This window comes from Sus scrofa, chromosome 6 (assembly GCF_054392235.1).
Source record: "Sus scrofa isolate SSC_HxYL_T2T_F1_AM1 chromosome 6, Sscrofa_HxYL_maternal_Yorkshire_Landrace_v2.0, whole genome shotgun sequence".
NCBI classification, from domain to species: domain Eukaryota; kingdom Metazoa; phylum Chordata; class Mammalia; order Artiodactyla; family Suidae; genus Sus; species Sus scrofa.
Window position 1 is genome coordinate 71,869,233 of NC_139388.1, and position 24,626 is coordinate 71,893,858.

Here is a 24,626-nt window from a genome sequence, read left to right on the forward strand (position 1 = left end):
TGGATTCTGAACTGCGCCCTCCGAGGCGCCTGAGAAAGGGGCCCGCCTATCTCCGAGCCACCCTCTTTCTTCCTGGCCCACGCCTATCAAGGCTGAAAGAGGGGGCCATTCCGCCCTTGGTGGTTCCCAGCAGCTTTGAGTTTAAAATAACTCTGCACTTGGGACTGGGAGTGGAGGCAGTGTTTGGGGACACAGGGATCCCACTGAGGAGGCAGGCAGCTGGGCGCCAAGCACACGGCCCGCTTCCCGCTTCCCTAATTACGCAGCTCGCCAGATGGGCACTGCTGGGTTCAGGCCTAGCTGCACTTGCCCAGTTCTAGATCCCCTCCATCAGGTCCCTCACCAGGCGGGGGCTTCCAGGCTGCTGGAGACCCCTCCTCATGGGAGCTCCCCTCCTCAGAGCCCTGACCTCCCTGGGGCCAGGTTGCAGGTGGTGGGTCCCCTGTCCTCACCCTTAGGCACCCCAGGCCTTCACTTTCTCCCCTCTCAACTCCTCAGCCAGAGCCCCTAATACTGGCATGGCTTCTCTGGTCCTGCTCCATTCTCCAGCTACACGCTGGACTGCCTCTGTCTACAGCTGACCAGCATCTCAAAGGACCAGTTACTTCCAGAGAGCCTCAGAATCTGGCCATTCCCTAGGGCACCGCGGCCTCCTACCTCTTACCCTCAAAGCAATGCCCGGGAGACTAGGTGACTCCCTCCGGCATTATTCACTACATCCTGCCCATTCTTCCTCCTCAAGGATCTCAGGTCCACCCCTTCCTCTGCCCTGTGTCCCCTGCTCTTCATCTGACGGCCCCTCCCTAGACACGCACACCGCCTCTCCTGACTCATCCCTGCCAGCTCACAGTCCACTGTTAGGCTGAAATCATCAAATCCAAGCTCCACACTCCCTGCTTAAATACCTCTAGGGATGGGGCGCTCATTACCTACACCCCAGGGAATAGCTTGGAAACGCTTGCCTTTACTGCACCGAAGCTCACCTCCCTGCCAGGGCCCTTTGGGAGCCAAGCAGAAAAACTCACCTCCCTTTCCTCCTGACAGGTCCTTAGAAATGGGTGGCTCTGAGGACCTGGTTGAGTCCTAGCCTTGCCTGCTTCTCAGTGTCCTGTCTCTAACATGGAGAAGGGGTGGCCCCTGCTGCACGGGTGGGTGTGAAAACCAGGCTTCTGCGGTGAAGCACTAAAGCAGGGCCACGCACACATGGGTAGGTGCTAAATAAATGATGGCCGCTAGAGTGATTAGCTTTGAGGACAGGGCCCTGAGGGTCCCATCTCCAGAATAAACAACCCAAGTTTTCTGTCTCCTCAAATGTGGTCACACAGGCCAGTGTCAGCCCTCCTCCATGTCCCCTTGTGACCTGAGGTGCGCTGTACAGACCGTCACCAGAGTGCCCAGCTCAAGGCGGCCCAGGGTCTGTCCTGTGGTTAACTGGCAGGAGGACAGGGACACCCATCGTGTCACCGTGACACCATCATGACAGGACACCTGCCCTGGGAACAGGATAGATGTGCAATAAGCATTTGTCTGGCTGGGTGGTGGCAGCTGGGGTCTGGGATGGAATCCAGAGAGGTCTCAGATCTTGGTTCGGCAAGCGGGGGGGGGGGGGGCCTCCAAGCCTAGGGGTCTGTCTCTCCCCCCTCCACGGTCGATGAGCACATGATCACAGCGTGCCATGCTCTGTCCTAAGTACTTCATATTGGAACTCTCTTTTCATTCCCGTCTTAACTCTAGACGCCCCAGTTTCCACACGAGGAAACTGAGACACAGAGAGGTACAGGGACTTGCCCAAGGTCACACAGCTGGAAAGGGGTGGACTTTGATCCTGGAGTTCACAGGTGTGGGCTACTCTATACACCTGCATCCTGGGGAAGGGGAGGGACCTCACTTCGCTCCTGTGGTCCCCCAGGCAGGGAGTCCAGACACCTCACCTGGACATCAGGGAGTCCCTGTTCAGCTTTGCCTCCTCTCCCCATCCCCTGAGCCCCGCTTCCTCCTTACAGGCCAGCATCCCTCCCTGCTCACTCAGCTTTCTTCCATCTCATTACCTCATTTCTCTGGACACCAATGGCCTCCTCCAGGGAGCCCATCCTGGTTATCCCCCTCCTCGGAGGGAACTCCAGGGACAGGAGGTAGGGGTGGGGTGGCTGATTCATCTCAGAAGCCCCAACATCCAAGAGAGGCTCAAAGAGAACCTCAGGGGTGGGCCCAGAAGCGGAAGGGTCCATCCCTGTTGGAAGAGGGCCCTTCCCCATCGTGACAAACCGAGTCCCCACCTCCCTCCTCCTCCCGGTGGGGCTGGGATGCAGCTCCAGGAGGGCAGGATCTTTGTTCCCTGGAGATTCCCAGGGCCTGGCACAGCAAGTGCTTAAAGCTGACTTGGTGCGTGAATGATGTCATCTCCTTCCAAAAGCTGGTCGTATCCTGGAGTTCCCGCTGTGGCACAATGGGATCAGTGGTGTCTTGGGAGCACGGGGACGCAGGTTTGATCCCCAGCCCGGCACAGTGGGTTAAGGATCTAGCGTTGCCGCAGCTGTGGCTTAGGGTGCAACTGCGGTTCAGATCTGATCCCTGGCCTGGGAACTCAAAAAAAAAAAAAGCTAGTCATATCCTGCTAGCTTCCTAGTATGGCTGGGAGGAGAGGAGGAAAGACAGCCTCCAACCCACTCCAGGCCAAGCTTTGCCACTCATGCTGGCAAAAGTTCTTTCATCTCTCTGAGCCTCAGTTTCCCTACATTTCGCATGGGAAGAAGAATAGTGCTTTTCTTTCTTTGTTTTTTCTTCGCTGCACCCTGTGGCATTTGAAGTTCCTGGGCCAGGGATCGAACCCGAGCCACATCCGTGGCCCACAGCAGAGACAATGCCAGATTCTTAACTGCTGGGGCACCAGGGAACGCTAGTAATGCTTTTCTTCTGAGGTTCTCTTGAGGATTCAGTGAGCCAAGCATGAGGGCCTAACAACCTGCTTGGCACATAAACATGTTCATTCAGTGCTGGTTATTATTATTACAAACAATAGGATGTTCTTTGCTCCTTTTCTCACCAAACCCAAGCGTCATTCACCTCTGGTCACCCTCTGCCCCAGCCTGCTCATACCCTCGGCCAGACCTGCCTGTCGCCCCTTCGTCCCTGCCTCTGCCCTTCCGCCTGTGGCAGTTCCCCCTCCCTGGACTGCTTATGCCTTCTGCTCTGCTGTCTACATTTTTGCATCCTCCAGAGGGCACCTCCTCCAGGATGTCCTCCCTGACTGGTCCTTCTGCCTCTGATTGCCCAGGCATCCTTGTCCCTGAAGTCTGGTCTGTGTCACCAATCCCAAAGTGGGTCCTACCAGTGAAGGGGCTCAGGCTCTCCCCTCTGCAGGCTGGGTGACCCTCTGGCTGCTGACGTCAACATCAGCCGTGCTGCGTTTCAGGCAGCCCAGGGTCAGGCTGGGGCTGGGACCTGGAGGCTGCTGAGGGCCCACATGAGCTCTGGCACCAGCTCTCATCTCACAGGCCTCACTCCTGCCCCTTCCTGCAGCAGCTCGAGGGCCTGGCCCAGGAGCAGTGGCCCACAGAAGAGGCTGGGACAGTGGGGCCTGGCTCCCTTTGCCACACCTCTGGGTCAGGCAGAGGTCCCAAGGCTTTGCAGACCCCTGGCAGGATGTACGCTGGGGGTACCTGAGAGTAGTTTGTTGCCAGGAATCCCATCTGGGTGAGAGCAACCAGCCAACACCACAGCCCCAATGCCAGGCACCATCCGTGCCAGCAGACTGCAACTGACATCACCGCCGCCCCCTTGCCCGGTGACCACGGCAACGGAACGCCTCCCCCTCCAATGCCCGCCCCCAGAACAGGCCTCCCGTTCCTTCTAGCCATGGTCTTCCTGGGCAGAATGTAAGCGCAAGTGTCTGGGTGGAGGGGTACCGGGATGGCATTTTTAATCTGCAGCTGGCAGAACTGAGCTACACATGGTTGGAAACAGGGCTCAGAGAGCTCACAGATCTAGGTTCTGGTTCAAATCTCAGCTCTCCCACATCCTAGTGATGTGTTCTTAGGGGAGCCACCACCTCTCGGAGCCTCAGTCTCCTCAGCTATAAATGAGAATAATGATAGGACAGATGTCAGAAGCCGGAGCGGGGAGACAGAGTCCTTAGCGCCTGGGCCTGACACACTGAAGCTTGGCAGTTAGGACGATTATTACTCAAAGGCGTGCTGGGAGGGGCCGAACCTGGGTTCAAACCCTGGCTCGGGCTCTCATGAGCTATGGAGCCTCAGCCAAGTCACAGGACCTCTCTGAACCTTGGTATCTTCATCTGGGAAACAGGGCGACAATGCCTTCCTGGCAGAGCTGCCACAAGCAGCACGTGAGACACAGAACCCAGCACGTAGCAGGCAGAAGTGGCCCCGCTGTCATTTTTATCCTTAGTCCTCTTGCCTGCCCCTAGCTCCCAAGCCCTGGCACTCCAAGGCTAGTTTGTCCCTTCTTCCAGCTTGTCATCCCCAGGCCCACAGTCATTGTCCCAAAGTGTCCCTGACCTATGCCCAGGCCTGAGGTATGGCCTGGTGCCCAGGAAGGATGCCCGTTGGGCACTGGAATAGAACCTTGCTGGGGAGAGGGGAGAGAGGGGGTGTTCCTCTTGCTGATTTTCAGCTTCCTCATCTGTGACATGGAGCTGCAGCTCCTGTCACCTCAGGGCTGTAGGGACCACAGTGCAGGAAAGGGCTTTGGGCACCCCTGTTCCTGCTAACCTTGGGGAAGCTCCCCCACATCATGCTCCGCCATTTCTGAGCCAGGGTCAGCTCCTCTGTCTCTTAGACCTGCTACCCTGTGGCACTGCCCAGCTCTGAACCCAAATGACACTGTGGCCAAGCCAGCGGCATCCTTGCCAGCCCCGTGATTATCAGGCCTGGATAGAGGATGGTTAGAGCCCTGTCCCCTCTACCCCCAGGCCCTCCAGCCTCCCTACCTTGGCCGCCCGCCCCTTGTCCATGCAGTCGGGGTTCTGACAGTGCAGCCCCTTCTCTTCGGCCAGGCTCCGGTCTTCTGCAAAGGAGAGGGACAGACAGTTACCATTTGGGTGGGGCCCAGGGAGGGCGCGGCCAAGGTGGGGGCACCCAGGCCCCCCGGGGGGACCCCAGTAGCCTCCCCATCAGAGGATGGGTGGGGCTGTCTCCTCAATGCACCCTTCAAAGGAGGTCAGTGTCCCTTTCTCTTTTAAATGCCAACTTATCTGCAAGGGAATCTGTTTTCAGAGCCCTTTTCTTGTTGCAGCTCCCCAGGGAAATTATCCAGATTCCACGGGGAGAAAATGTCTTTAGAAATAAGCTGCCCCCTCTCTGTCCCATTAGTGTGTGTGTGTATGTGGTGGGGGCCCTCATTGACCTTGGGGCCCCAGGTTTCCTGGGGGATCCCTGCAGGACTGCTAGGGGAAGGGAGACTCCAGGGGTCCAAGATCTCTACCGACCCCTGCCCTCCACCTCGCTGCCTCTATGGAGGTTCACACACCCAACCCCGCAAAAGCCCCGAGTGGTCCCCCTTATCTGCTGCCCATCCCAGAATTTGGCCGCTTCCAAGCCACCTCTCTTCCTGGGGCGCAGCAGAAGAGGGGGCAGGGAAGGGGGCCTAAGAGGCTGCCCGCCCGGCCAGCTTGCAGAGCCAGGGGAAGGGGTGCTGCAGCGTGCCCCGACACGGGGGCAAGGTGTGGACCCCCGCAGCCCTGAGACCGGCGTCTACCTCCCACCTTGAGCAGGCCTTCCCTGGAGGAGGGAGCGGGCTAAGCCCCCGCCTGCCGAGAAGGGGCAGGCCCTGCCCCCCACACGGGTCTCCCCCGTACCCCAGAACTCCCCAGCGGGCCCGCGATGCCCCTCGCCCGCGCCCCTCCCCAAGCCGGCGCGGAGGCGGCCAGGCCCGCCGGTCTGCATGGCGGGGCCGGGCCGGGGGCCCGCACTCACCCATGGAGGAGGCGCCGGGCTGCCGGGGCCACGAGCGTAGCGGGGGGCGCCGCGGGCCGGCCCGGGGCGAGCGCGACGGCGGCTGGGGGCGGGCGCCGGCCGGGTGCCGGGGGAAAGGCCGGAGCGCCGCGGCCGCGGGACCCTCGGCGGCGAGAGGCGGGGCGGGGGCAGGTGGGCGGGGGGAGGAGCCGATGGGAGGCTCCGCCCACGAGGGCGGGACTCCACTCCCCTCGCCCCGCCCTCCGCGCCCCCAGCCCGGATCCCGGCTGGGCAGAGCCTGCACGCGGACACGTGGGGCATCTGCCAGGAAGACGCGACCCACTCTCCTCCCCCATCTGGGGCCTCCTCCTCCTCTCTGAAAAGTCGTGGGTGCGACCAAAGACCATCCCTCGCCCCCCAGCTCCCTCAGCCTCCCTGCCACCTCTGATGAGAGCACCGCTGTTTTTGATGTGGTGGGGAGACATCTTCTCAAATCTCCTGGGAAGTGAGATTGAAGACATTTTAGACAACTTCGCTATTTCTCCTTATCAGAAAGATACCCATCTAAGCGGAAATGGTGCATTCTTGAAATTAAGAAGGAAGATCAGGACAGCTCCCTGCGCCCTTGGACTCCCACCCCCAGCAGAGGCCCCCCCCCCCCCCCCGCCCTCCCATACAGAGATGCTGTCACGGATGGAGGTAAGGGCTCCATAAATGGAGTGGGCTTGGTGGCTCCTGTGGTTTTATTACTCTTCATCTCCCGTGTTGGTTAGCATTTTTTTTTAATTTTGTGGAAGTGTAAAATAAATACGTACAGAAAGTGCAGCTTTCTCGAGTACACAGCTCCGTGCATTTTCATTAAACATTATTTTTGCAGAATAACCTGCACCCAGATTAAGAAGGAGAGCATCGGAGTTCCCGTCGTGGTGCAGTGGTTAACGAATCCGACTAGGAACCATGAGGTCGCGGGTTCGGTCCCTGCCCTTGCTCAGTGGGTTAACGATCTGGCGTTGCCGTGAGCTGTGGTGTAGGTTGCAGATGCGGCTCGGATCCCACGTTGCTGTGGCTCTGGTGTAGGCCGGTGGCTACAGCTCCGATTTGACCCTTAGCCTGGGAACCTCCATATGCCGCTGCAGTGGCCCAAGAAATAGCAAAAAGACAAAAAAAAAAAAAAAAAAGTAAAAAAAATATATATTAAAAAAAAAAAAAAAAAAGAAGGAGAGCATCACCAGCTACTCTGCGGAAGTCTCCGCTGGGGAGCATCCACTGAGCGGATGTTGTCCTGGCTTCTGTTCCGGTTAGTTTTGCCTGGTCTTGTGCTTTATGTAAATGGCGTCACAAGCTGCTCGGACAGCCTTTTAATGGTTACAACACACTTTGCACTACAGAAAAGGAGCCTCGGGGAGGTGGCCAAGACGCCCCCAGAGTGGTCCTGAGCCTGTCTAGACCCCTTTGCACCTGCAGCAGGTTGGTGCTGGGAGGGTCTGGGTAGATCAGACCCAGGTATGGACGGTCCAGTTTCCCATGGGGCCCCGTCTCTCTCCCAAAGGCTCCCCCGGCCCCTTCTCTAGCCAGAGTAGACTGCCTGACTTTCTACATGTACCCCTTTCAAGGGCTGGCCCTGGGGACTCACAAGTGACCAGAATCCAGTCCCTGCCCTCAAGGACTCTCTGTGGAGGAAGCTGTGACAGATCTCTGGATTCGCTCAACAAGCACACAGCCAGGGTCCTCTGAGGGCCGTTCATGTACCTAGCCCTGAGTTGAGCCCTGGAGACCCAAGGTGACCTTGACAAGCCTTGAGGACTTCACGAGGGGCCTGGCAGAAGGCAAGGCCCTTTGGAAAGCTGCACATGTGAGGTGTCTTGGCCGGGAGGCTGGGTGTGGGAGCAGCTGCATGCGGCCCTCATACAACATCCTGAAACCTCCAGGCCGAGAGGGAAGCCATGACACAGTGACCCCCAGAAGACCCTTTGGGCAACGTGGACCTGGGCTTCTGAGAAGCGCCCCATGTCTGTCTGCCCCCCACTAATTCTCAGGACGGCCCCGACTCACCCAGTTCCTAAAATCCCACAGTTCTTTATTTTTTTGGCCACACCTGGGGTATGCGGAAGTTCCCATGCCAGGGATCAAACCCACACCACAGCCGTGGCTGGAGCCACAGCAGTGACAACACCAGATCCTTAACCACTAGGCCACTGAGGAGCTCTGAGAATCACACAGTTCCGATTCCCCTCTCGGAATCTCCGCTTCCTCAGCCGCATGAAGGGCCAGTGACACCTGTCCTGCATCTAGCCCGGAGGCAGGGGCAGCTGAGATGGGAGATGGCCCTATGAGGACCCTGACCAGGTCCCCGGGGTCAGCAGTCCCTCTGGCCCTGTCCCGGCCCTGCCTGCCAGGATGCAGCTGCCTCGAGGGTGGGGTGGGAAGCAGGGGTCTTCTCTACCGCCCAGCAGTATCCGCTCTGCCGTCATGGTCTCCAGGGACCTGGAGATCTCAGCCGGCTTTGGGGAGTTTCCCATGCACCCTACCTGAGACTGGGGAACACAGCCAGATGAGGTCTGCTGGTAACGCTCAGTCCCTGTGTTCCCACAACTAGGGCCTGGCATTGGGTTCTAACAAGATTTCTGGGAGTTCTCGCTGTGGCCCAGTGGGATTGGCAGCCTCTCTGCTGCGCAGGGACACAGATTCGATCCCTGGCCCGGCACAGTGGGTTAAGGATCCAGCGTTGCTGCAGCTGTGGTGTAGGTTGCAACTGCAGCTCAGTTCGGATCCCTGGCCCAGGAACTGCATATGCCATGGGGTGGCCGAAAAGGAAAGAAAAAAAAAAAAGACTTGTAGACTCTGGTCCTAAATTCTGTAGGCCCTGGGCTACTTCCTCCACCTCAGGGTCCTGGAGCTGCCTTGCCAGCTCTCTGGGTCCTGCCATGACTGCTCCAGGCCACTGCCACCGCAGGGCCAGACTCCCCTCGGCTGCTGTGGGGCAGTTTTGGGTTCTGGAGCTCTTGGCACCGGTTCTTCCAAGCCCTGGAGTTCTACCTGGCTGACATCTCTGGCCTATAATGCCCGCCCCGCCTGGTTTCAACTCCATCAAGGTGCTCAATCCGCTTTGCAGACACCCGTTCCCTTCGTGGTCCTAACCCCTCTGGAATCTAGTTTTCCTGCTCTCCGCACTAAAGCTACAACCTCCCAGGGACTGTGGGCCTGCTTGTCTCCCCAGAGACTCCAAACACAGGAAAATCACTGAGGATTCTGATGGCTCTCAGGGCCAGGAGAGGGGCCTCTGGGGGCTGGGGAGGAACTAGGCACTGACTGGAACAGTCTGTCCCCATCCCAGGCCTGCCATGGGCTCCCCTCTAGCAAGTTGCTCCACTTCCAGCCCTGCAGAAAGCGTGGGCCCAGTAAGGACATGGTATCATACCACAGACATAGTCTATTGGGTCAGAGGGGGCCACCTGGCCCAGCAGAGTTAGATTTGCTGTCTTGAGAGTTTTTTTGTTGTTGTTTTTAGGGCCGTATCTGCGGCATATTGAAGTTCCCAGGCTAGGGGTTGCATCGAGTTGCAGCTGCCGGCCTACACCACAGCCACAGCAATGCCAGATCCGAGCCACATCTGTGACCTACACTGCAGCTCAAGGCAATACTGGGTCCTTTAACCTACTGAGCAAGGCCAGGGATCAAACCTACATCCTCATGGAGACTAGTCAGGTTCTTAACCCACCAAGCCACAATGGGAACTCCAGCTCTCTCTCTCTTTTTTTTTTTTTTTTTTTTAGGGTTGCACACATGGCATATGGAGGTTCCCAGGCTAGGTGTCGAATCAGAGCTACAGCTGCCGGCCTACCCCACAGGCACAGCAATGCAGGATCTGAGCCCATCTGCGTGTCCTACACCACAGCTGGAGGCAATGCCAGATCCCTTAACGCGCTGAGCGAGGCCAGAGATCGAACCCACATCCTCGTGGATACTAGTCAGCTTCTTAACCTGCTGAGCCGCAGTGGGAACTCCAGCTCTCTAGAGAATTTGAATGGAGATGGGCAATGCCCATTGGGCCCCAGAGTCCCGAGCTTTTTGGGTAGCAGCTGGTCAGGGAGACGGCCCTGGAGCAGTGAGGCAGAGGAGGAAGTGGCTCTGTGAACTTGGGGCAGCTCCTGGGGATCCCGCCCTTGCTCCCCGCAGGGTCCCCATCCTGTAGAGCCCCTCTGACTTGGGTCAGATGCAGCAGGGGTCTGCCGGCTGGCCCTCAGCCAGCCCCAGGTAGACCCAGAACGCTGAATTTACCCCCACCCCAGGGTGCCCAAGGCTGTCTCTCTGGGTCTGAAACAGACTGGCTGCCCTTCCGGCCTCCTCAGGCCCCTGCGGCTCCCACCATCCTGGGGAAAGCCAGGGCCCCTCGGCCAGCAGACAAGCCCACGCGCCAGCCCCCCCCCCCCCCCGCCTTGGTCTTAGTCACAGGATGCCGGTTCTGTGTCTCCTCCAACACGATCCCTACCACAACTGGCCGACGGGGCGCCTGGGCAGAAGCCGGCCGGCAGACATGTTTTGTTTGGCTGAGCACAGTGCTTCAAAAGAATTTGAATTGGTTGCCAACTTTGAAAAGTCAGATTTCACATAAAAATCCAGATTTCTGGCTTCTACGGACAAACCCGAGGAGCCTGGCGGCTCTAGACCCATATTCCTAATGGCTCCAGCCCCCAAGTTGTGTCTGCCTGAGACCAGCACACTCTCTTCCAGCCTCCGCAGTCCCCACCACTCCCTATCGCCTCACCCCAGCCCCCACACTCACCGCCTCCCCTGGGAGCGAAACGAGCTTCTGACCCCAGCCCAGCCCTTCTTGGTTCTGTTCCTCTGTCCCCTGCCACATTCTTCCCATTGCTGTCTACGGTCTACTGATATCCTGCTTACTGTCTAAGGCCCACGTCAAGTGCAGGGACCTTCCAGAAGGCCTCTCTATCTCATCCTATCCAAATTCCAGGTCAGTCTCTCCTTCCTTGATCCCACTGGCCTGAGATGGGCCTTAGAATTCACCTGTTACTTTGGGCCTCTCTTCCCCACCAGATCGCTCTGGAAACAACTGTCAATAACTGTAGCTCTGACGGAGGACCTGCCGGCCCCTCTCGGCTTTCCACAGCTGGTCTCATTTCACCGTCAAACCCTCTGCTGCCTGATCTGACCCCAAAGGCCAGAGGCTGACCACTCTAGCGACTGAGCATGTGCGATGGGGCTAGTTCAAACGGACATGCGCTGTGCATGTGAAATACACAGCAGATTTGGAAGATTTCATGCAAAAAAAAAAAAAAAAGAAAAAAAGAGAGAGAGAAGAGAATGCAAAATCTCATTGATGGAGTTGTCTATGGCACAGCGGGTTAAGGATCCAGGGTTGTCACTGCAGTTCCAACTCTGGCCCAAGTTTTCACATGCTCTGGGCCTGGCCAAAAAAAAAAATCTCATTTATGATTTTTTATACAGATTATATATTGAAATGGTAAGGTTTTTGTTTTTTTTGTTTTTTTTTTTTTTTTTAGGGCTGCACCCATGTCATATGGAAGTTCCCAGGCTAGGGGTTGAATCGGAGCTGCAGCTGCCGGCCTACACCACAGCCACAGCAACGCGGGATCTGAGCTGCATCTGCAACCTATACCGCAGCTCACAGTAACACCCAGTGATCGAAGCCACATCCTCACAGATACTATGTTTGGTTCTTAACCCATTACACGTGACAGAAACTCTGAAATGGTAATGTTTTGGGAGTATATTGAGTTAAATAATATATATATATATATATATGTATGTATTTTCTTTTTATGGCTACACCTGTGGCATATGGACGTTCCCAGACTAGGAGCTGAATTGGAGCTGCAGCTGTAGGCCTACACCACAGCCACAGCAATGCTGGATCTGAGTCCCATCTGCAACCTGCACTGCAGCTTGTGGCAATGCTGGATCTGTAACCCACTGAGTGAGGCCAGGGATCGAACCCACATCCTCACAGATGCTATGTTTGGCTCTTAACCCACTGAGCCACAATGGGAACTCTAAAATTTTAATAATAATTTCACTGGCTTGTTTGTAGTTTTCACTTGTTTTTTTTAATGTGGCTAGTGAAAAGTTTTAACTGATGAAAGTTCTGTGGGGGAGTTCCCGTCGTGGCACAGTGGTTAACGAATCCGACTAGGAACCATGAGGTTGCAGGTTCGATCCCTGGCTTTGCTCAGTGGGTTAACGATCCAGCGTTGCTGTGAGCTGTGGTGTAGGTCGCAGACGCGGCTCGGATCCCACGTTGCTGTGGCTCTGGCGTAGGTCAGCGGCTACAACTCCAATTAGACCCCTAGCCTGGGAACCTCCATATGTTGCGGGTGCGACCCTAGAAAAGGCGAAAAAAAAAAAAAAAAAAGAAAGTTCTGTGGCATAGCATATTGTTCTGCACAGTTAAGAGGGGGCAGTATGATGATAATGCCTATTTGATAAATGAGGAAATTGAGGCTTGAGGTGGGGCCGCTTGCCCAGGGAGCCATGAGGCTGGGACATGAGCCGAGATCCATGAGACTCCAGGTCTGCACTTCTGACCATTAGACAACACCGCCCCCACAATGCCCCAGGGGTACCTGGCAGTCGGGTGCTTGACACACATGAATGGATCCTCCCCATTGTCACCTACGTGCCCCCTTTCCCAGCTGGCTCCAGGCTGAGACAGTGTAGGAGAAACAATCCATGATATTCCCTGGGGGAGCCCCTCACCTATGAGCCCCCTCCCATGAATCCTTCTGCCTCAAGAAGGCAGGGCTTCCCTGCCCACCACCTCCCAGCCTAGGCCTGGCCACGCAAAGGCTGCCCCTCCCAGGAAGCAGCTGTGGCCTCAGACGCCCTGCCCTCCAAGGAGCTTGTCTGTGGTTGGCCACCTGCCGTGGGCTGTGCTAGACTTGAACCCGTGTCACCAGGGCAGCCTGCAGAAGGGCAGAATTTGACCCAAACCAGCCCCAGAGCCGAGGAGCATGTTCCAGGCAAACGGCTGCTGACCCCAGGAAGCATCTGCCACTCCCTCCCCCAGACCATCATGGGTGGCCTGGAAAGAAATGTGATCCCCTCCCAAAGCCCCATGAGGTGTTTTGGGGTCAGACAGTCAAGAGGGGACCCAGCTGGACGAGGGAGCATGGACCATGGCCTCTGATGCTGCCCCTGCCTACAGCCCAGAACCACGGGATGGCATTGTCCCCGGGGGCCTAGAGACCCCAACTGCTGCCCTGCCCACCCCCGTGCCTTGGGCTCGGTAAGAAGAAGTGAGAGGGCACATTCAGGGTTCCTTTCTGGGGCCAGAGAAACTGTCTGGAAAGTTTCTGCACTCGGGCCCGGAGCCGGCCAGCTACTTCCTCTGGCCGAGGCTGCTGTGGGCACCTGCTCCTTGGCCACCACGGGCTTCCTCCTGAGGCTCCTGAGAGGAACTGAGAGTGGCCAAGGGAGGAATGGGAGCGGGACGGAGAGGCTGGTGTGAGATTCTGGCTCAGGGCAGTCATGCTCCGTGCATGAGCCCCACCCCATCTCGGGGCCGGGCTGCCCCAGGGCCCACCACCCACCCTTGATGGGCCCTGGCCAAGGGCTGGCTGGCTGCAGAGGACAGAGCCCACACAGACAGCTGTGTGCCCGGCTCTCCCACTCACCCCCGGGGCCTGCTCACGCGCTGCGACCCACCCACTCCGTGCCGGGGCCTCTTTCCCAGCCGGGGTCTGGCACGGGGACCTGAGGGTGGGCAAGGACTGGTCTTGGGGCTCCGAGGCTGAGAGCCTGTGTGTCTGGGTGCCATCGCTTTTGACCCCACTGAGCCTTGCCTTCCAGAAGGAAGGGGGTACCAAGGAATCGTCTCTGTCTCCAAAGTGTGGGCATGAAGATGCCAGCAGCCAAGGCAGCTAAATGTTAGCTGTGGGGCCACAGAGCTGGAAGCAGTGGATCACTGGGCCCTGGCTTGTGGGGCCCAGAGCTGGCAGGGACTGCCCTGCCTGGGGAGACAGCTGGGGAGAAGAGGGGTGGGGTGGGGTGGGGGTGGGGCAGGCTTCACAGAAGTTGCTCCAAAGCCCTGGGGAGGGGTGACACGTGCCTCGAAGTGACTAAAATGTAGAGGACAGATAACAGCAGGGGGACTCGGCCCTGGCTCAGCCTCCCTAGCTTATGTCTGGGACTGGCCGAGTGACCTCAGGCTGGACCTCAGCTGCCTTCCCACATTGATAGACAGGAACCTGCCAGATGAAGCAAACAGGACTCAGCCCGCTCCCCAGGCCCCTTCCCCCAACCCATTCTCTGGTTCCAGAAGGGCGCCAGGCTGAAAGAGAAGGGGCGCTTTCCACCAGGCTGGCCAGTGCCTCCCCCGTGCCATCCTCTTGCCTCCCCCTGCTCCACGCCCTGCCCAGCATCATGGGCTCCCCACCCATCAGCCTCCTGCACAGGTGCCAGTGCTCCTGGGGCCCAGCTGGGCACCCTGCCCACCCCGCCCTGCCAAGCAGCCACCTGCCCCTTGTCCACTTTGGCCAAAGGGACAGGCAGATGAAGGTAGTTGCTCACACGCGGGACATCTGTGCTTTATGCCCGCCAGGCATCCATTCTCCCTCTGAGAGCAGCATTGCCTGCCCTCCTGCGTGGAACAAATGCCCCTGCCGTCTCTTTCCAAGGTGGGCACCAGGCCTGCCCATCACTTTCCATGCCAACCCCTGTGCCTGGCTCCTGCTCCTCTGGGCCTGTGGCCTTGGGGTTGGGGCAGAGTGGCCGAGCCTAGGGCCTGAGATGAGGCCAACAGAGGAGAGACTGAGACTCCAGTCACCACACCCTGTGGGCTCCTGCAGGCTGGACCTGGGCTTCCACCACAGGCACCGAAGCGTCCTGACAGAATCCGAGTCGCCAGCCTGTGGCCAAACCCTTTTCTGGGCCACTCACTAGCTGAGCTATGATAAAATGTGTCAATAATGGAGTTCCCTAGTGACCTAGTGGTTCAGGATCTTGCATTGTCACTGCTATGGTGTGGGTTCGATCCCTGGCCTGGGAATGTCTGCATGCTGTGGGTATGGCCAAAAAAATAACAAAATTAAAATATGCAGCAGAAACAAAAAAAAGCCTGTGGCATTTGGGGTTTGAAGTGCTCCATGCGACAGCCCAGTGAGGCCTCCAGGCAGCCCCTGGCACCCCCGGAATCATCACCCCATTTACTCCGCTTTCCCGACATCTCACATCCGGGAAGTGGCCGGGTCCGCATGTCCAAACCCAGGCCTCGGGGCTCAGCATCACCCACTACCTGTCCTGCCTCTCAAGCTGCTTAATCTCTCTCTCTGCTTCTGCTTCCTCACCTGCAATGAGGATAATGGGAGAAACACGTGTCCTGGGGCCTGAACATGAACATTCCAGAAAGACCTATCCCACCACATGGCCCTGATCTTGGAGGCAGAGGACAGAGGCTGGGCCCAGGAAGGACAGGAGACAGCACCACTGCCGTGTTCCAAGCCTCGCTGCGGGGCCCCCGCTGCCCAGCCCAGCCCCCCTCGGGAAGGAGAGGCTCCTTGGCCTGCCCTCTCTGCCCCTGAGGCCCCAGGGTCCTTGTGCTCAGGCCCCTCTCCCCCACAGTAGCGGCTCTCAGGAGGGGCCCCGGGTCCCACGCAACTGTTGGGTCAGGGAGGGCAGGGGCGCGTGCACAGTGAATGGGCCACAGGCTCTGGCCCCAGGAAGGCAGCCAGGTAGACCAGATGTCCAAGCCTCTGAGGGCCCTCTTGGGGGAAGCGGGCCTGCACCTACCCCTGAGGTCCTCAATGATGTCCAGGGTGGAACTCCAAGAGAAGCGCTCCACGGCCCCCAGCTCCAGCTCGGCCAGGCCACTGGGCAGGGCCTCCAGCTCGTAGGCACCCCGCTTCTTCCAGTAGAAAAACATGCTGGCGTCTGGGGAGGCCTCCCCACCAGGCCCGTGCCAGAGGCTGGGCGGCCCCGGGGACCCGGGTCCCCGAGGCCCCGACGCAGCGGGTGCAGGGGCTGCAGAGGGGCTGCAGAGACCCTGGGGCTGGCCTCGGGGCGGGCAAGCGCGGCCCTCCCGGGGAGGGGAGCATGCTGGGAGCGGCCGGGGGCCTCGGAGCTGACCAATGGCCAGGGCCCCGGCCCCACACAAAGCGCCTTTCTTCCCCTCCTACAAACATTTTACAAATTTCAACTTCCCGGCCCCCTCGGAGCCCCCACCAAGGGGATGGGCCGGCCGTCTGGGGATGGCAGAGGCCCGGAAAAGAGTCCAATTGTTCCGTGATCTCTTTGCTAAGATAAGTTTTCAGAGGAGAAAAATGTGCTGCCCCAGGAGCAATTCCAGACCCCCCCACCCCTGACCTCTGACCCCAGCCCCCGGTCCATCTGGGCCCTGCAGGATTTCTCAATGGGGAGTGGACGCACCCATGGGGTGCTATGGCACGACCCTAGCACTGTTTTCAGCTGCCCCAACGGGGGCCCCTTCCCCAGGAAGCATAGGCGTGTCTCCCAACTCCATTGAGCCGAGGCCTGGACAAGGCCTCCAAGGGTCAGAGGGCACGAGCTACGGGCCAGGCCTTAGCCTTAGGCAGCTGGAGAGGCCCAGAATCTGCCCTCTGGGCTCTCACCAAGGGCCTCTTCCTCCCTGAGCTGGCCCAGCTTCACCAGGCTGCCCACTTACCCCTGCCACCCTACTCCACATCCCTATACTGATGGCTGTGCCATGCACAGAGCCCTGTTCAGGCTCAACTGATGAAAAGAGCCTTGAGCCTCATGACAGAGCATCACAGCCCCCCGCACCATGGGCATGAGGGTGAGGTGGGAGCCAGCAGGTCAGAAGGGCCCGTGGGGGCAGAGCCACCCACAAAAAGAACCATGAGAAGAGTAAAGAACAGCTACGCAGAAAATGAAAGTCACCAGTCAACTACTCCTGAACCTTTGTAAAAATCGCACATTTTTATCTACTTGGAAAATAAAACTAAAACCCGGAAAGAGAGCTGCCCTCGGATGCAGGAAATCTGTGTCTGCCTGATGGTTTCACCTTTCCCCAAGGAGCAGGAATTATCCCCATGGCACAGATGAGAAAACTGGGGTTCAGCTAATAAAAAGCAGAACTTGAATTTGAACCCAGGACTATCTGGCTTCCAAGCCACTTGGGGGCCCAGACAGCCGCCCTGGGGGGAAAAGGCCGGGTGGGGGAGGGGCACCGTGCTTGGCCTCCCAGCCCGCCTCTGCCACGTTGCTGAGCCTCCTCTGTGTGACCCTGCGTGGCTCCACAACCTTCCAGGGTCCCAAGGGAGCTAGTCCGGGTGGGGGTGGAGCTGGCTGTCCCCATCCCCACCCCCGACCAGATGCCAGGCAACGGAGAGCACGAGGCCCAGGCAGGGGGAGCCAGCAGCAGAAGACTCTACTTTTGGGTGGGTGGTCACCCCAGGGCTGTGGTGGGTGGGAGGGTGGTCGGGGTAGCAGGCCAGGCAGCCTGCGGACCCCCAGCTGAGGGCTAAGGTGCCAAGAGGCAGTTCAAGTAATTCCAACCACATGCCGGCCAGCCCACCCTCCCGTTCCCCCTCCCCCTCGGGCCTGGGGCCAGGGCCAGACAAATGCGGGCCCCATGGTTCTCCATCACTGGCACCCACGTAACCTGGGCCCACATGAGGTCTGGGCGGGGGGCGGGGAAGGGGGGCAGGGGAGCCCTGGCTCATGTTTACAGGCAAGTGGCCAGAGTGGGGGTGTCAGACCAAGTGAGATGCTTCATCCCCAGCAGCCACGGCTGCTCTCAGGGCCCACCCATCAGGAGCCAAGGCTGCAGGGTGGAGAGGGGTCCCTGAGCAGTTATCCAGGCCAGACCCCTCTGCATGTGGGCCTGGAGGGGCTCTGCTGTGTTACGGTTACAGAACAGTGAGCCCCAAAGCCGCCCCACTGGGGGGTTAGGGGGAGATGTCTTCCTACCTCAGCTTTGGGGTGAACACAGGGAGCCCCCATCCCCTGCCTGCACCCACCTGCAGAGGCCCCACTGGGGGGCCGCTTGTGCTCAGGCTCCGGATGCCCAGAGACAACGATGAGGCCTGGCTGCGCCCCTCCTACCCCCTCTCCAGGGCACATACCGCCTCCTCTCAGAGGTTCTGTCTGTCCCCAAATGTGCCTTCTGCTTCCCACCTCCCCGCCTTGGCTCGTGCCAGTCCTGCTGCTTGACGTCCGCCTCCTGCTCCCACGGAGAGTCGCCCACACCCCTCCTATCCAGGCCCCCATCCTTGGCCTTGCCTCCATCCTCCCGAGTAGGAGAGCGTGAGGCACCAGGCTGGGGGTCCAAGCAGGCCCACCCAGCTGATAAAAGGGCCCTGGCAGTGTCCCAGGGTGACACAGCAGCCCCCACCACCCCAAGGCAGGCATCAAAGGCAGATGGACAGACCTGGGCCTTTTCCTGGGTCTGGGGGAAACCAGGAAGCTAGATGCTGCTTCCAAACATGGGGAGAGGGCTTCTCCTCACCTCCAAGAGAGCTGGGGTGCAGCAGGTCCGTCTCATCTGCTTGTGTCCCCAGCCCCAGACAGGGAGTGTGGTGACAGGCCTGGGGGGCCAGATGCCGCGCTGAGCACTCTTTGTGCGTTAAATCCTTTAAGCCTCATATCAGCTCCATGAGGCCGGCACTATCCCGTGTCGGAGATGGAGAAGCTGAGGCCAGGGGCCACTTGCAGGCCCCCATGCAGAGCTGGAAGGGGGCAAACCGGGGTGAGCTCCAGAGCTCTGCTCTCACTACGAGGCTTCCCAGCCTGGCCCTTGATGATGCAGTCACAGGGCACAGATGGGAGCCCAGGGCCCAGAGGGAGACTGGGCGGCCCCGAGCCGGAAGCCCATCCTCCCAGAGTCCCAGGCCCACCTCTCCTGCCTGGCTCCTCCCAGAAGCTCATGGTCTCTGGACAGGATGGTCCCAGGGGAGCCAGGTGACCAATGGCTCATGCCTTCCTCTCAGCAGGCCCCTCAGGACGGGGAGCCTTGGCCCCAGGCAGGGAGACCCCAGAAGCCAGGGACCAGAGCTGGGACAGGCAGAGGGACCAGGAGATGCAGACTGAGGCAGCTTCATCCAGTGCCTGTCATTTGCCTTGAACGTGGGGAGAGGGGTTGAGCCCTCTGCAAACCCAGCTGTTTCCTTGAGAGGGGAAGTGCCACGTGAGGGCCCGAGCAGGAGGCCAGAGAGACGCGATGAGTAAGGGGCTGAAAGAGGAAGAGGAGCAGGTGGCCCAAGCTGGCCATCGACCCCACCCCAGCTGCTTCTTGGCAGGCCTTGGCAAAGAGGGCCCTGGGCCCTGGAGGGTACCTTCCCTTCCTGAGTTCACAGACCAGGGGTCCCTGGGCCCTCTAGATGCCCCTCCCCCTTTGGCCCTGGCTGATCCCTATCCCACCAGCTCCCTGAGGGCAGCTCCTTAAGGACTAGGATGGGTCCAGGGCCTTGCCTCTGCCTCACTAGCTGGGTAGCTCCAGGCATGACGCTTTCTAAAGCCTAAAGTTTCCACATCTGTGAAATGGGATAAGGAGAGAGCCCCCCCGCCCGCCATTGTATTGTCTCCAAAAGATCCTGCTCACATGAGGCTAAGCAGAGAGCAAGGGCTTGCCCCATGGGGATGAGGACCCGGGGGTCCCCCACATTCTGCCAAGGGTCCCGCCCTTCCCCCTCACCAGGCGAAGTCCTCTGCCACTCTCGGTGACCCCCTGAGTCCCCCAGGAGCAAGTGACCACATCTCTCATCACCTTCGGCCTTTGGGGAAGCCTATCTCGACCCTCCGGGGCAGCCTGGGGGCGCCAGCTGTGGGGCTGGGGGTGGGGAGGCCGGGCGGTGCCCAGTGCCAGCTGTGCAGCTTTGCGTGAGAAGCAGCCTCATGGGCTGTGCTAGGCTTAAGTACTCCCAGGTCAGACTGCAGAGCCTGTTGAGGAATGATGCCTGGCCTGCCAGCCAGAGGCTCGTTATATAACACGGGCCTGGGCAGGCACAGCCAGCCCCCAGCCCCCAGCCCCCCAGCCTCTGCCCCATCGGCCAACCCTGAGAGGAGAAGTGTTCTAGCCACCCCTCCCCCTTACACACACACACACACACAGGACACACCAGACCTCCAGCTTCAGGTAAGGGGCACAGTCTGCTCCCACCTGCCAGAAGCACATACCAGCCAAGGACTCTCCAGGACCACAACCTGACGGTGGCCTCTGGGGGGGCCCCTGTGGGGGGCGGATACCATCTCCCAGCCAGCAGGCAGTGTGCCTGGGGCTGGCACCTGCAGGAGGGACCAGCAGGGTCTGGCATGGGTGGCATAGAGCCCTTGCCACAAGTGAACCATTCGAGAGGATGGATACTGGGGACTGAAGCTCAGCCCTCTGTGGATCCATCACTGTGGGAGGGGCTGGGGGAAACCTGGGCGGCGGCCACCTGGCTGAGAACAGCCTGTCCCTGCCCTCTCCTCAGACACCCGCTCAGGGCCCACCAGAGCTGGCTGAGCTCACCATGCCAGGAGGGATCTCCCCACATACTTCCGGGCCCAGAGCCCTTTCTCAAACCCTCAGGGGCCCCAGGGGCTGGGACTGAAACTGCTGGGATGTCCAAGCGTAACAGCGCCCAGGATGGGGTTTGTAGAACCCAGGACTAAGGCGGGCAAAACCCCGCAATGGGCTTCTGCTCCATCCCCGCAGTGGGTAGCAACTCCGCAGCGGCCCACACAACCAAGCTGTCCCAGGACTCAGAGTGCATGTCTGTGAGCTGTCACCGGGAAAGAGGGGAAGGGTTTGGGGAGCAGGGAGCCCTGTCCCCTGCCCAGAAGAGCCTGGGCCTCTGTGGCCCCTCCAGGGAGCCTGTGCCACTCTAACCCAGGGGCTCTGACAAGCACCCCTCAGAAGCAGAGGCTTCCGCTTGGCCAGCGACCCTGACTCAGTCCTTGTTCTCCAGCTGCCAGCTGGGCACACAATAGGGACATTGCCATTAGCCAAGTCCCCCTGTGTGCTAGGCCCTGGACCCAGAGCCTTCGAGGCTCTTCTCTTTAATCTGCATAACCATCTTGCCATTTTTCTCACGTTCATCCCATCTTGCAGAGCAAGGTTCAGAGGGGCCTGGAGATCTGACCAAGTCCGCCAGGAAGTGGTGGGGGGGGCGCCAGAGTCTCCTCAATCCCCCCCGCCCCCCTGCCCTGGGCCACACTCTGCTCCCGCCGTGGCTGAGATACCAAGTTCCACGTGCCACCAGGGTCCAGTCAATAAATAGCCCTCCCTGCCCATCACAGCAGCAGCCTGAGCTGACCCATGGGGATTCGGGGGCCCCCTCCCTTACTGGATGCCCCCCTGCTTTGCTACGCCAGAGTCCTTCAGGCCTGTTACTGATCCAGGCCTCAAAGGGAATGAAGCGCTTTCTGGGCTCTCCTGGGTATTGGTGGGGGTATGTCAGACAACAGGCCCCCCAGACTTAGGCAACTCCCCAGAGAAGACGGGGTGCAAGGTCTAGTCACTGGTCAGCATCTGGCCTGACCATCGTCCCCACCCATCTCCCCACCGTGGCCTGGGGACAAGCACACCCTGGGGAGGAAGGGCCAAGGAAGAGCCACCCACGCCATTCTAAGCTCTGCTGCTAGAATGCTGTGGCCCCAGCTCAGGACGCCATCAACCTGTTTGGGCCCCAGGCATCACTCTTTTTTTGTTTGTTTGTTTTTAGGGCCACACCCGCGGCATATGGAGATTCCCAGGCTAGGGGTCCAATCAGTGCTACAGCTGCCAGCCTACACCACAGCCACAGCAATGCCAGATCCAAGCCGCATCTGCGACCTACACCAATGCCAGATCCAAGCCACACCTGCGACCTACACCACAGCTCACAGCAACACCGGATCCTTAACCCACTGATGGAGGCCAGGGATCAAACCTGCAACCTCATGGTTCCTAGATTCATTTCTGCTGCGCCACAGTGGGAACTCCCCCAGGCCTCTCTCTTGACCCTCCAAGTTGGCCTCCAGAATGCAGTCTGGCACCTGGGTTCAGATCCTAGCTCCTGCTGGCTGTGTGCCCTTGGGCAAGTTGCTTAGCCTCTCTGGGCCTCAGCTCCCTCATCTATCCAGGGAAGGTACTCACAGTTCTATGTCCCAGAGTTGTCATGGGGATTAAATGACTTAATTCGGAGGAGTGGCCTCCATACTCAGGGTCTGCTCCATGGACAATGGCTGACCCTCCTAATAAGAGCACAGTCCAAATCTGAAAATACTTTTTTTGGTTGTGCCCGCAACATGTGAACTTTCATGGGCCAGGGATTGAACCCATGCCACAGCAGTGACCTGAACCCCTGTAGTGACAACACTGGATCCTTAACCTGCTGCACCACAAAGGAAGTCCAAAATGTCCCTGCTTTCATGAAAAACCTGCTCCCCACCACCTGGGGGGCAAGGCCACCCTCCCTGGTGAGGCTGCTCAGACCCTCCCGGACCTGCCCCCACCCGCTGCTCCCCAGTACAGCGATGGTGCCACCCCCAGCCACGGAGCCAGGCTGCCCTCTGGTCCTGCCTCTGTTGCAGTGCGAAAGGTGCCGTCTGGATCTATCTGGACTGGGCATCCCTGGCAGCTACTGGCTCCATTCTCGCCTGAACACAGGGCCCAGGCCAGCCTGGCCCACAGCAGGTGTCAGGGGAATGCTCATTGACTTGAACTTGAATCAATTCACTACCAACAATCTCTAGCAAGGCTGACTTCTGAATACCTCTAAGCTTAGTTCAGTAAAGGTGGCAGGGCACCCTGGTCTCCAAGGAGGGTTCTGGCTCAGAGGGAAGCCCACAGGCCTGGACACCCGGCCTGGGGTCAGATCTGGCCGCCCCCTGGGAGGAGCTGAGACCCCTGCCTACAAACGTAGGCACTCTATCAGCTGGTGCGCCAGGGTTTTCCCGGCCCGGGAGGGGCAGGAGGAGGAAATGCAGGCCTGCCCGTATCCCAGGACTGTCTGTGGCTCAGGCAGGATGGCTACATTCCAGTCTCGCTGCCAGCCGCTGGCCACTGCAGAATTTTAGACCTGGCCAGACAGTCTGAGAGGCTGGGCCCTCTTAAGGGCCAAGTCTGTCCAAGGAACAAAGGCTTCTGAGCCAGGATCCCAACCACAGAAAAGATTGGCCAGACGTCCAGATCCGCCGGGATTTCAAAATATCTGACCCACGGTGGGCGCACTGATCCCAATGGTTGGAAACTATTATTTCTGCCCCTTTGGACATCCCAGCAGGGACCCAGGTGGCCTGGGACAGGCTTTGTCTCCCTGTTGGCCCACGAAGGCCAAAGACCCGTCGTTCCCCCAGGATGCAGGCCCAGCCCATGGAGACTGCTTCTGGGCAGGGCGGCGGCTGGGTATAGCCTGGCATGGCTTTGTAGTGGATGCTGGTGCTCGAGAGCCTCGCAATGAGCCTGGAGAGGTTCTGCCGGGGTCCTGTTCGTTTGCACCTTAAGAAAAATAAAGCAGATGATGGGCAGAGAGGGACCCGGTGTGTGCGTGTGTGTGTACGCACACGTATCTTACTTTAGATAATCCTGAGTAAGGTGACTTTGGGCAGAGACGGGAACCACGTGAGGAGCCAGCTGTGCGGATGTTGGGAGGAGCATCTCAGGCTGAGAAACAGCAAGAGCAAAGGCCCTGAGGTAGGGACATGTATTGTGGTCAAGGTAAGGTGACCAGATGGTCCAGTTTGCCTCGCCCAGACTAAGAGGACTCCCAGGATACAAGACTTTCCGTTTTATTTATTTTTATTATTATTATTATTTTTTCTTTTTAGGGCCGCACCCACGGCATATGAAGGTTCCTAGGCTCGGGGTCGAATCAGAGCTACAGCTGCCAGCCTACACCACAGCCACAGCAAGGCCAGATCCGAGCCAAATCTGCGACCTATACCACAGCTCACGGCAACGCCAGCTCCTTAACCCACGGAGCAAGGCCAGATCGAACCCGCAACCTCATGGCTCCCAGTCGGATTCATTTCAGACGCTCCACGACAGGAACTCTGCCCCCCCATTTTTTTTTTAATTTAAAAATATCAAAGCAGGAGTTCCCGTCGTGGTGCAGTAGTTAACGAATCCGACTAGGAACCATGAGGTTGCGGGTTTGATCCCTGCCCTTGTTCAGTGGGTTAACGATCCGGCGTTGCCGTGAGCTGTGGTGTAGGTTGCAGACGCGGCTCGGATCCCGCGTTGCTGTGGCTCTGGCGTAGGCCGGTGGCTACAGCTCCGATTCAACCCCTAGCCTGGGAACCTCCATATGCCACGGGAGCGGCCCAAGAAATAGCAACAATAACAACAACAACAACAAAAAAGACAAAAGACAAAAAAAAAAAAAAAAAATCAAAGCAGACAAAGTACAAGAGGGGAGGATCCAAGGAGGTAAATGGATGATAATTTATGCATATTCTAAAGTGGGGAAACAGCCTCACTTTTCATGGCCTTATGGAACTGGGGGAAAAGCTTGAAGTGCAGGGCACCTCAGACCTGAGCTTGGATTAAGGTGCCCGCAGACTGCTGGTGTTCCCAGGCCTAAGGCAGAAGCACATGAACATCCTGTATCATCCTAGGCCTCAATTTTTTTCCTGCATATAATTTTTTTCCTTTTTTTGCCCGCCCCGTGGCACACGGAGTTCCCGGGCCAGGGGTCAGATCCGAGCCACAGCAGTGACCTACGTTGCAGTTGTGGCAATGCCAGATCCTTTATCCCACTCTGCCAGGCCAGGGACCAAACCTGCGTCCTGGAGCAC

At 58.7% G+C, this 24,626-nt stretch overlaps 1 protein-coding gene across 4 annotated transcripts in view; it reads right to left on the reverse strand.

Moving 5' to 3' along the window:
- PLEKHG5 (pleckstrin homology and RhoGEF domain containing G5) overlaps nt 1–24,626 on the reverse strand; it is a 52,507-nt gene that overhangs the window by 25,005 nt on the left and 2,876 nt on the right. Inside the window, exons 1-2 of one of the 4 annotated variants that reach the window (XM_084962682.1) lie at nt 18,376–18,677; nt 4,949–5,025 (exon numbers count right to left, since the gene is read on the reverse strand). In XM_084962682.1, coding sequence (XP_084818808.1) covers nt 4,949–4,972 — 24 coding nt within the window. In that variant the 5' untranslated portion in view covers nt 4,973–5,025; nt 18,376–18,677. Of the gene's footprint in view, nt 1–4,948; nt 5,026–5,933; nt 6,107–15,677; nt 16,009–18,375; nt 18,678–24,626 lie in introns of those variants that run through there. The other 3 variants (XM_084962679.1, XM_084962681.1, XM_084962680.1) reach the window with 3 other exon arrangements.